Source organism: Salvelinus alpinus, chromosome 8 (genome assembly GCF_045679555.1).
Source record: "Salvelinus alpinus chromosome 8, SLU_Salpinus.1, whole genome shotgun sequence".
Classification (NCBI taxonomy): Eukaryota; Metazoa; Chordata; class Actinopteri; order Salmoniformes; family Salmonidae; genus Salvelinus; species Salvelinus alpinus.
The window spans coordinates 66263123-66275922 of NC_092093.1; the positions used below are offsets into that span (position 1 = coordinate 66263123).

The 12800-nt window shown below is 41.4% G+C and overlaps 1 protein-coding gene across 3 annotated transcripts; it reads right to left on the bottom strand.

Moving 5' to 3' along the window:
• Positions 1 to 2713: 2713 nt before the first annotated feature.
• LOC139583538 (insulin-induced gene 1 protein-like) lies at positions 2714 to 12265 on the bottom strand. 3 transcript variants are annotated; one of them, XM_071414720.1, is made up of 6 exons: positions 12085 to 12265; positions 11625 to 11973; positions 10632 to 10756; positions 9926 to 10092; positions 7073 to 7172; positions 2714 to 4741 (listed from the first exon to the last, which is right to left on the bottom strand). In XM_071414720.1, the coding sequence occupies exons 2-6, from the start codon at positions 11956 to 11958 to the stop codon at positions 4712 to 4714; spliced, it is 756 nt and encodes a 251-aa protein (XP_071270821.1). In that variant the 5' UTR covers positions 11959 to 11973; positions 12085 to 12265; the 3' UTR covers positions 2714 to 4711. The 3 variants fall into 3 exon arrangements, with proteins under 3 accessions (XP_071270821.1, XP_071270822.1, XP_071270820.1); XM_071414721.1 differs by having other exon boundaries at positions 12125 to 12236; XM_071414719.1 differs by having other exon boundaries at positions 11625 to 12103.
• Between the last annotated feature and the right edge of the window lie 535 nt (positions 12266 to 12800).

Here is a 12800-nt window from a genome sequence, read left to right on the forward strand (position 1 = left end):
TTAAGTGGCAGGAATAATTATTGTCATCCAGTCTTGTAAACAAACGTGGAGTTCAATGCCAGATTGAGTTAGAATGGAAGAGAAGAAATACATTCTCTGAATGAAAACGAACAAAGTATTCTTCTTCCTCTATAATACTACAGTTTGTCCTTATAATACTCTAACTATGCTATAGTCTGTCCCTTTAATACTTCTTGCCCTTGCACCAACAGAGTTAGAGATGACTCACTGGGTTACTCAGGAACTGTTATTACACTTAAGCATCAGCTTAGCAAGTAAAGGTTGAAAGGCAGCACCATAGGAGCTATTCGTAATATGTGTCCCAAATGACACCCTATTCCCTATATAGTGCACTACATAACACAGGGATGGGCATCTTTGAGGGGTGGGGGCCACAAAAATGATTTTAAGCCCTACTCTTCCCAGGCCCGATTGCTTCTGCCATATTAAGATAAAGAGATGGCTGCCTTTTTACGGACTCCTAACCAATTGTGCTGTTGTGTGTGTTTTTCGCGTTATTTGTAACTTAGTTTGTACATAATGTTTCTGCCACCGTCTTGTGGTGGAATATTCTATTCAAGTGTGAGAGACTTTGTCATTTCTTCAAACAATCATCTTTATTCAATATCGATTAATTATTGCAATAATGAGACTAGTCAACCCAACACTCTTGACTGTTGGGCCGAGTAACCTAACCTTCACAGACAATGCGGTTTCTTATAGAGCTGACACAAAGAATGCTTAGTCATGGCTGGTTCCACCCCTCCCATGGCAGATGGGGGGCACCATATGCCACTTTGGGTTTATCCTGTGGTCATCTGCACGGGGGAGGGGGGGTGTTGTCTTAACACCACCCTGGCTTAGTCTCCCAGATGCAAGGATAATTTTGAGACAATGAGGGATTGTTCTAAACTCATCCAGGCTATCTCTATCCCGGTTACACCCACCACATCTTGTCTATGTAATGTAGTCTTTGACTAATTTGTCAGCTCAAGCCATCTCTAGTGACCATACACCCAGATTAGCTGCAGGGAACTAGAGTGGAGACCATAAAAACACAGCATTAGTAGGACAGAAATGTCTTACTTATAGTTAAATATTAATTGTTAACCATTAATATCAAATAAATCAGGTAAAAATGTAAAAATCACAGTCTCTTATGACCGAAAACAGCCTCTGGATATCAGGACAGCAACTACTCATCTCGAACGGGACGAAGATTTTCTCTTTAACGAGTCGGACGCGAAGGATTTACTTCAGACACCCGACAAGACCCAAATCCCTGTCATTCGCATGAAGAAGAGACAGAGACATTGGGGACGTAGGTCGGGGTGCCTTGTAAGGATCCGACGGCAAATGAGTAATCCCCCTCTACCATCAGTCCTATTAGCCAACGTGCAATCATTGGATAACAAAATGGATGAGCTCTGATCAAGACTATCCTACCAACCGGACATTAAAAACTGTAATATCTTATGTTTCACCGAGTCGTGGCTGAACGACGACATGGATAACATACATCTGGCTGGGTTTTCGGTCCATCGGCAAGATAGAACAGCTGCCTCCGGTAAGACAAGGGGTAGTGGTCTGTGTCTATTTGTAAATAACAGCTGCTGGCTCACGAAATCTAATATTAAGGAAGTCTTGAGGTTTTGCTCGCCTGAGGTAGAGTATCTCATGATAAACTGTAGACCACACTATTTACCAAGAGAGTTTATCTATATTCCAGGTTCCACCTGTCACTAGAGGGTGGCAGAGACCGCCCTAGAGACATTAATGACACTCAGGTGTGTCCTATTACTCATTATGATTTCCCTGTTAAGAGGTGCATTTTCTGGTTTCCTTTGCAGAAGCTTGAATTGTTTACCGTGTGCGTTTGTTTCCTGAGTGAGTTTTCCAGACTTAATGTTTGTTGTTTTTCGAGTGTACTGTGATCCTTTGGCTACCGTTTCTCAGTAAAGTATTTATGTTTATCCTTAACCGCTGATTCATTGTCTGGTCTCGTCTCTGCACCTGGGTCCAACCTCACCACGTCCCAGCAAGCTTCTGCCTAAACATGAACCCAACAGAGATCACCCAGATCAAGAACGTTGTAACCCACCAAGGAGCACTGCTGCGATGGCAGCAAGAACAACTCTCCCAAATATTAGAGACCCTTCGGGCACTTACCGACTCCCTCCAACCACAGTCCAACCTCAACCCAGGAGGAGCCCATGTCCAAATCTCATACAGACGACACGGAACCTGCACCGGGAACCCAAGATCCCAGCCCCTGAGCATTATGACGGCCACCCGGGAGGATGTAAAGGGTTCCTCACTCAGTGCTCTCTGGTGTTCGAGGTACAAAAACAAAAAAATCAGAGGGGGGAAATTGATCCACAGGCCTACAAAAGAGGGACAGGCCACCAGTTGCCCATCCCTAATATAGGGTACCCTTTTGGACACAGACTATCTCCACTATACCTTCTGTATTTTCCAAGACAGAGTAAAACAACTTAGTGATCAAAATTCAGAATAAAATAGCATCTATATTTTTGTCTCATTTGCATACCTTTTATGTTTGTATCAATTACATTTTCAGATGGTGCAACTCTCATACAAACACTTCATGCATTGGGCTCAAAATGTGCACACAAATCTTGTATCTGTATGGTTTCATTCTGCTAAGATGTGTGGCAGAACTATGTAGACTCAATGTAGATACACACACACGTCATTAGGAGTTCCTTTTTATTTTCCACTTGGATTCAAGGTAATAAAAATGCTACACAGCTGAAAACACACTCACACTCTCTACACATTGAAATAATAGGCGTTTCAAACACCCCAATAATAAAGCTTCCTTTTCTCCCAGCAGCACACCTGGACCGCATCCAAAATGGAACCCTATATAGTGCACTACTTTTGACCAGGGCCCCTGGTCAAAAGTAGTCCACTATATAGAGAATAGGGGTGCCATTTGGGACAAACACCTGAAATTGAGCAAAGATTCACACCGAACCAGGCGTACCAACCAATCCCGCTGTGATCTATACATAACAAAATAAAAATATAATCTGAATTCCCACTTACTAATGTTTTAACTACTAGGAGAATTTACAAACAGTTTGACACAATGTTTTTTTTCCTTCTCCTCATGGTGAGAATAGTCATTGGTATACAGTTGAAGAATGCAAGTAATCTTAGACAATTTTTGTTTTTACAAAAGCCGCTGTTATTGCTTATTTGATGCTCCTTTTCTACACTGCATTTAATTCCATGGAGTCTCACCTCTTAACCACTGCCAGAAATAATAAATAAGAAGAAGTCAGCTCAGGTATATGTGATTGCACTTTTATTCCTTTAGCCCCCCAACTATTGAACTGAATTGGTATAGTGTGGTAATACCTGTCTGATTATATAGGGAAGTGACTATACATGAAAGCAATATATAATTATGTACAAGTAATAAAATTGAACTGGTATAGTAGTGACAAAAGCACTCAATTCTATAATACAAAGGCAATCACAGATTGCAAATCCCCAGGCCATAGTAAAAAGGTCCTGTCTCCTCCTCTTAATGTATGACCATAAACTTTAATGCCAAGTCTGGAAAATTCTAAATAGGAAATCAGCCATTCATTTGAGGGGTCATAGATCACCTCCAGGTTGCACACCATATCCACAAAGTCAGCCAAGAGGTGAGCTTTCACACCCGATTACATTCAGGTGCCTTTTTGTCATTACTGATTTCACTGAAACCATGAATATGCTTACTTATTGTAGCATCATGGTACATTCTTTCAAAACATGGTCACGTCATCTGTGATCTCATGTATATTTGGTTTGGGGTTATAGGTGTTGGCATTCTAATTTCTCAGATAACTATTTTTCTCGGTGACATACTGTTGGTCGCCGTCTCTGTGAGTGTCAGACATTTTTTGCACAGCTCTGAAACGTTTCCCTTTTACGGTAATTTTGTACTCAGCCATAACAAAAAAGCAAACATTGTAGTACCACCTTTTCCCCTCGTCTTTTCTGTTAAGACCTGCACAAATCCACACGCACACGTGCACACACCTGCAAAAAGCTAATAGTTCACTCTTACAATGTAAAACTGAAACCAGGTAACTTTTCATTTCGAAGAACTGGGAGGGTAAATACTGTCCTGCTATAGTGAAGGAGGAGCTAGTGGCTAGAAGCTAGCCTAATGCTATATGGACCCAAACAGGGCTAGCCTAGCGGCTAACTGCTAGCACAATGCTATTTGGACCCAAACAGGTATAGCCTAGCGGCTAACTGCTAACCTAATGCTATATGGACCAAAACAGGGACCGCCTAGCAGCTAACTACTAGCACAATGTTATTTGGAACCAAACAGGTATAGCCTAGTGTCTAACTGCTAGCCTAATGGTATATGAACCCTAACAGGGATAACTTTGTGACTAGCTTCTGGAATAATGCTATATGGATCCTAATAGGGATAGCATAGCTGCAACTGCTAGCCTAATACTGTAAGTTATTTTGGCCACCAAGAGGTGCAGAAGTCATGGCACGTTAGGTCAAGGGTGTTCTGGCTAGCTCTTTGTTATAACACACAGAAAAGTAGTAAAAAAATAATAACAGTCTCTTTTCTTTCAAACTCTCTCCCCATGACGGCAGACTTGGTTCCGTTACGCCTGTTCTCCATATTGTCAGTCTTCCTTCTTTCCCCTCTTCAGCGGATCTCTGTTCAGTCGTTGTGGAGTTTCTCAACACCACCCTGAAGGGAGAGAGAGAGAGAGGAAAGCCCATGTTCATATATCATGCTCAACATCTGAATCAATATCAGCAAACAACAGACATCTTCCTACAGTGGTAACATCCACAACGGGGATTGGAGAAGACCATTATTGACGACTTTAACCTAAGGCTGAGTTCTACAGTTCTTGAAAGTAGACTACAGGGCTATTATACAGTGGATCATGGTTTCCTATGTATAGGTACAACTGTGAGAAGATTATCTGAAGTTGGGGTTACAGTAAAATGTGATACCCCTTCCTCAAGGCCTCTCTCTTAACCCCCCCTAAACGGTATACGTGTCTAGAGAGTTCTCCCTCTCACTTTTCCCCCATTTCTCCTGATTTAGAACCTCCCTTCAGAGCCCCAAGTCACATGTTAAGCATATGTAGAACATACCAGAAAATTATGTACGTCCCAGAACTTAGAGCAGGGGCTCAGTTCATTTATTTGGTCTTATACAGGAATTGTTATTGCATTCAAGAGCGCTAAAGACAACATTAAACCAACATTTACAGACAAAATTACGTACATGACAACAACCACATAAAACAGAGAGATAAATCTACCTAACCAGTTATATAATTGTCTCCATAAGTTATAGGCTAGTGACGAAGGATTAAAGGAAAAGCGCTTTCAATACTGTTAGGGAATTATTTCAGTCATTTCAAACTTCTAGAAGCACAAAAAAACACAAATCAGCCAGAAAACAAAAAAACTTGAGTTAGCTTCTCAACAGTTCAATTGCTGGCCTGATTTGATACTGTACTACAACTAGTGAACGGTGATACAAAAGTATAATGAACAAAAGCTCACTAAAAATGCCATCTAGCTGTGTAAGTCCTAACCGCGACTCTTTCTTAAATGGCCCCTCTGCGGGATCGGTGTCCCCCCCGCGGGACGATTGAGCTAACATGCGCTAATGTGATTAGCATGAGGTTGTAAGTAACAAGAACATTTCCCAGGACATAGACATATCTGATATGGGCAGAAAGCTTACATTCTTGTTAATCTATTGCAGTCTATTATACCATGCTATTGTTTGAGGAGAATGCACAGTTATGAATTTGAAAATGTATCAATAAACCAATTAGACACATTTGGGCAGACTTGATACAACATATTGAACAGAAATGCAATGGTTCATTGGATCAGTCTAAAACTTTTCACATACACTGCTGCCATCTAGTGGCCAACATCTAAATTGTGCCTAAACTGGAATAATACATTGTGGCCTTTCTCTTGCATTTCAAAGATGATCAGCTATCAGCTACAATAATAATGGTCATATTCATTTGTGCACACTGTAGCAAAATGTTTAATATTGGACAATTTGCAGTCCCTCACTGTTTCAGTCCATTTTCTTTCTAGTGAATGAAACCCAGTTGACTGAACTCTAGTGCTAACGTGTTCCTGCCACACACAAGCTGGCTGCTTCGTTGAGAAACACAAGATGCAAGTTTGAAAACAATTAAAAGGCAACTCCAAAAGACTGAATGAAAGGTAAACAGACTTAATCCATCTTGGAGAGAGAGAGAGAGTGAAACAGAATGAGAGAGCAAGCAAGGGCTTGTGCCAACTGCCAACATTTCAAACACCATCAATGAAAAACAACAAGCAGGAAATGACCCTTTGGTACATTTGGCTCTAGGACTCGCTACTGCGAAAAACAAAAACCACATGCTGTTTTCACACTTTAATTGAGTCAAACTGTATAATGGACGTGACTGTGAAGAACTGTACACAGAATAAGGATAGACTTCGGGCATACACCTGATGAAGGCATTATAGCCGACATTGTGTTGTGTCAGGCTTTTTCTCTCACAAAAGTTCGTACCGCACGAACATGTCAATGCGCTGTGTCAATGTGTTCCTGTGCTTACAAACCAGCAGAATTTGACTAAGAAAATAGGGGACAGTCCGTGGGGCGACGCACAATTGGCCTAGCGTCGTCCGGGTTAGGGAGGGTTTGGCCGGTAGGGATATCCTTGTCTCATCGCGCACTAGCGACTCCTGTGGCGGGCCGGGTGCAGTGCGCGCTAACCAGGTCGCCAGGTGCACAGTGTTTCCACCCACACATTGGTGCGGCTGGCTTCCGGGTTGGAGATGCGCTGTGTTAAGAAGCAGTGTGGCTTGGTTGGGTTGTGTTATGGAGGACACATGGCTTTCGACCTTCGTCTCTCCCGAGCCCGTACGGGAGTTGTAGCGATGAGACAAGATAGTAACTACTAACAATTGGATACCACAAAATTGGGGAGAAAAGGGGGTAAAATTAAAAATAAATAAAAATAATAAAATAGGGGACAGGACTTACCATGGCTAGCTGGCGTCCTATGTTCCCCACAGTCACTCCTCCTGAGAAGAATATGCATGGAAGCCAAGAGCGCACATACAGAAAGTCTGGATACGTGTATCTACAAGAGAGGGAGAAAAATACAACCGATTAAATTAAATATCTGCCCCAATAGTCAAATCTAGCCCCAAATAAGACACATAGAGACTAGTCTTAAAACAGGAATGGCAACTTAAACACAGTTTCAAAGACAGATCTCGAAAGGGGGGTAGGCAGCATTATTAAAGTTTAATGCGGAAATATAAAATCCTCTCCATCTCAATTTCATCTCGCTCTTCCCTTCAGTCAACAGGAGCCGCAAGGCCTTTTGAACACAGCTCTTTGTAAGCCCCTCACTGAAGCAACAGTGCTCCCTCTCCCCATGATGTTTTTGAGGAGGTGCCACAGAGGCAGGGTAGGAGGGCCAATAATTGGGTGTAGAGGCATGGGGGAATCCGTATCACCAAAATATAATTGCTTTCATTTTCATGCCTCATCTGTCAGAGCCTCTTTGATGGAATCAGGTGACTGAGACCAGTGCCAGAACACACACTTTAATAATACATCAATCACAAAGGAGATATTTTCTCAAAAAGACACCTATGTCTTATTTGATTCACTGGCTGTACTAAAACTTTAAAGGTAAGTAATGATACCATAATATCCACCAACATATAATATCATAATATGGTCCTGTGCAGCTCAGTTGGGAGAGCATGCCACTTGCAACGTCAGGAATATGGGTTCTATTCCCGCTGAGGCCATTTTTTTTTTTTTGACTTGCAGTACTGTAAGTCACTTTGGATAAAAACTTCTCCTAAATGGCATATCTTATTAAAATAATATATCTTGTGAATGCATTTTTGACAGTTTGTCAGCACGGTTAACCCCAATTAGTTGTCATTACGCCTCCAATATAATCTCAGTGTGCTTTGCATTTGAGTGAATGGTAGAGTTACCACCCATGACTATTTGTTAGTGACAGAGACATTTGTTCATTTTCAGTCCTTTGGCCTTCACCAAGAGAGTTCCTAGGTGAATATTATAATTAAAAAACTCTTTATGACATTACATTTCTCATAAGGCCTCGCTTTACCCTAAAACAGTGGCCTGAAACTCATGGTTTACAGGCCACATCAGGCCTTCATGTAGGGTAGCAACATTTTATTAACTTTCCCCAAATTCCCAGATTTAAAAACATTCTTGGTTGGAGGATTTCCAGGAATCTTCCAACCAGGATTTCTTTTGCAACCCTACCTGCAAGTCACATTTTGTTGGCTTGCGAAGTGATGTGTAATTGAAAAAGAAACAGTTGAAAAATATATGGCCCATGGAAATCATAAGAGGGTAGTTTACAGAGATAGGTGGGATGGACTGAGAGTAGCTGAGGGATGGGTTTAAAAGCTCATGTTCTATAATAGTTATGACTGAAAACACTATGTATAATGTGTAAGTACTATCTATCCAGAGGTAATGTATATCAAATTACTTTATTCTTGCTATGTAACTACTGTAGTAGAAAAATAAAAGTGCAATGTATGTCAAATGTGTGTATAAATACAACAAAAGAAAAAGCTGTAAAATGTTTGTTTTTTTTGTCCTCCGAAGAGGGGTGGATGGGCCAATTAAAAAAAAAATATATATATTACAAAAAAAAAAGTGAGGTGTAATTCCTATTGGAATCCAGCAAGACTTAGAATATCCAACAGTCAAAATTTTTATTCACCCATAACCTGCATACATAATAACTGCCAGGGTTAGGAGTGAGGACACTACCTAACAGGCTGACTACACCGCTCGCGTGCACGAACGTTGCAAAATAAATTTTGAAATCTATATTATTCAAATATTGCGCGTGCCAAGGGCTAAAATAGAAGTCAGTTCTATTTCTGACACAGATCGTGCTGCAAGTCCTGTCTCTCCCATCTCCTCATTGGTTTATAGAAGCAGGTACCCACGTGCCATCTCCTCATTTGTTATACCCACGTGGGTGACTGAAAGATGAACGAGGTCGGTGGCGGGAATGCACCAAATTTATGAAAGTTGCCAATCGCAATATAAAGTCAAGAGAAGAAAAAGCCTAGAAGGAGAAGAGATTAATAGAAACGATTCGGTTGACCATTTTATGTGGGGATTAATTGTCGGAGTAGAGGACCTTGTGCATTTCATGTAAAATAACAACTCAATGTTTATATCCTAGGACAAATTAGCTAGCAACAGCAAGCTAGCTAAATAGGACAAATTACCTAGCAAGTGCAAGCTAGCTAAATAGGACAAATTACCTAGCAACAGCAAGCTAGCTAAATAGGACAAATTACCTAGCAAGTGCAAGCTAACTAGCTAAATTTCCATGAAGGTTTAATGCTTTTTGACCTGTCCCCATATTAATGTAATTGGTTCAGAGTTTGTTCTGATATTTTAACCTGCGTGTCGTGATCGCGCAGACAGTTTGGGTTCCGTGTAAGCCATTTAAACCAGAACAACCATTTCAGCAACGGGTGCAAAAAATCGAACTCAATGATTGGATTAATTAAGAAAAATGTATGATATTTATCTTTGTGTAGCAGAAGATTAATCAAATCAAAATCAACCTGTAGTAGACCATGCTGGGTAAAAAGTTAATTTATCATAAAAATTTTTAAAAATTTTTTTTTTTTAAGTGACTTGTCACTTAGTTTTGAGTCAGTACCACAAACATTTGAAGTGATAATTACTTTTAATTGACTTTTAGTTCAACTTACTAGAAGTAGTTGAGTTCAAAATGCCTTGGGGTTTACAGCGTGGGGTTAAACTTCTCAGTGTGACGTGGTCAAATAAAAGCAGGACTTGACTTACTGATAGACGCCGTTGTAGACCAGCAGCTGTGTGATAACGGTGGCAAGGAATGCCGTCCCGATGCCCAGGCCGAAGCCACTCCTCGAGCGATCAAACATCCACCACAGTCCCAGGGACAGGGCAGCCAGGGTCAGGGACAGCTGGGCATTATTGGCAAAGTGTAGTTTCTGTGAAATGGAGCAGTTAAGGACAAGGACAGTATTTGCTTGCGTAGGCTCGAATCCGGGCCTACTAACCCTTTGACACAACCTTTCACCATCTTTCCTACGGTCATCCTTTCTAAGTATCTCTTCAGTAAAAAAAAAAATTCCCTTCAAATGTTTAAAAAATATAGTATTTGTTTGAATGTTACATCAAAGCATTACAGTGTGGGTGGCACAAGCAGTGTATATGTTTAAAGCAACTATAGGTTCCATACATACTTGGAAAGTATGTCAAGGAATCAAAACAAGCAGGAATGCAGTGGGGAATTCAACCCAGGGGCCCTCGGGGCTGTAAAAGTAGCAAAATGACAATATATCAAACTAATCACAGAATGTTACTCAATTTTGAATATGTTACACATTTAGTAGACCCTCATCCTTGTTTATGCTCTGGATGTGATAAAATTACTTTGGTGTAAATATGCATCCGTCCTTTTCTAGATTGGAGGTAGCCAACATGAGCGTGTGCACATTGTGAAGTTGTTGATGTTTAGAAAGGATACAGCACTGGCATGGTTGATGCCAACGAACACTGCGATGCATCTCATGACACTAGCCCATTCCCTCTTGAACTTGTGGGGCTCTCCTAGATGGCTGTCGATGCAGGGGTATAGCAGGCCAACAACAGCTGCGGAAAAGACAGGCGAGTTAGTACCTCACTGAATTGCATACATACAAATTAAATTGACTCATGTTGTTCTATGGTCTTGAAAATGGTGCATTTCTTTGAGTTTCAATTTGGGATCAAAATAGACAGAAATTAAAACAAACGACAAGATTGCTTTCTACTTTCAGGCACATGATCATTTCTCGCCTATCAGTCCTTGCACAAACATGTTTGTAACCTACTGTGAAAAGGCAAGTATCGAACATTGTATCACTAAAATAAAAACGTTAGATCATTGTCTCCCAATTGTATTGTAACATTCGTATTTATTTTTTGGTGTGATTCACTGTAGCCTACTTCTCAACAACATGGGGGAGGGTTTGGTGGTGAAAATTATTTATTTAATTCTGACTGCACACGACTTCCTTGTTTCTCTTTTTCTGTAGTGGCATGTTCGAGGCAGCAGCCAATTATGGACCACCTCCACAGCTCGCCCGTTATGAAAGCAGCCAATGAAAAAGAAGCACAACCCTGATGACCATCCATGTCCGGCTGTTTCTAGTGAAGCCTATTGGAATATTGGAGGGCAATATAAATACGAATGTATGTTTTCACCAGACAAAAACGCTTACCATTATGAGCTCATGGCTGAGAGAACACTTACACAAATCATATATAGAACAATAACAATGATGGAATATACGGTAAATGATTATGTAGCCCAGGCTGTAGTTAGCTGCCTGCATATAATGGCATCATGAAACACACAAGAAGACTATCCCCACCCAATTCACATAAGTGTATCAAAATTAAAAGTACATATAGCAACCTCATTCATTCATACAGAATGATTAAGTCAGGGTATAGGTTTAAAAAAGTGACAACTCACCAGCTGCCGTGCCGCAGCAAGGGGGAATCCACCACGCGGATGAAAACAAAGTTGCCATCACCTCTTCGGGAAACAAAGTCACATTTCTTTGTAACTGCAGCAAGTTGAGCACCAACGCAAGAACTACTCCCACGGTGAAAAGGACGAGACCCCGTCTGATCAAGTTTGCCGCTCGCACACTGTGCAGCGAGCCATATGCATTGCTGAGCACTGTTGTGACAATGGACATCATTTCTTCAGCTCTCGATGCGACCCAGTTTCCCGCAGATAAATTCTTTGATTCCACCCTCGATGCGCAGGAGCGACTCCAACAGTGTTCTTCTAGCCTTGGCATTTGGCACTTCGAGTGCTGGAAAACAACAAAGATGCGTTAAGAAGAATGAATTGATGTCTTCCTACCTTGGATGTCCAGACGTTCTAAGTGTATGATCTAGCGAGAACCGACTATGTTCATTCGCACCTCGACAATGATGAAGCTGTGAGTTGTGCTGCTCTCTTACTGCTCAAACTGTTATCACGTCGTTAGGTCACATCATAGTTTGGGGGAGAGAGAGAGAGAGGCAGAAAAAAGGCTGCTATTTCATTCCTGAGCGCAGACCTCATACCAGAGACAGGCTTCCTCTGCAGAAAACAGTCACAGCTGTGTCGGGTGAGTCGCGTCGGCCAATGGGAGCTAGGCGAACGATATGACGCGACGCCACCCCACCGCCCTATCGTTCAGGACAGACGACGTCACACGAGTCTGGCGCACGTTCATGCAGTCTGTCTGCATTCGTGGAAGGTCTGAGTAGGATACGCAAACCAGTGACCACTTAAAATAAACTGAGCGAACTTCCAATTGAAAACTAAAACTTATTCAAAGGGTCATTCAGATGCAGCAAGGCATACATTTACATTTGTCTACTGTAGGCCTATTATCTTACCAATAAAAATGCCAGATCAGCAGTGCTATCCTGGGCCCATAACATTAACTTTGTCCAACCCAAATATTTTAAATAGCTTATTGACTACTCGTTTTTGAGCAATTTTATATGTTTCAACAGGCAGGCCTAGTTTGATAGTTCTTAAAGAACATACCCAACATAAACTATTTAATTCTGGCAGGTGCCACTCAAGCAGACACCTTCCAGGCAGGTTGGTGAAAACTGAGTCAACAGGACAGCTTCAGCCAATGAC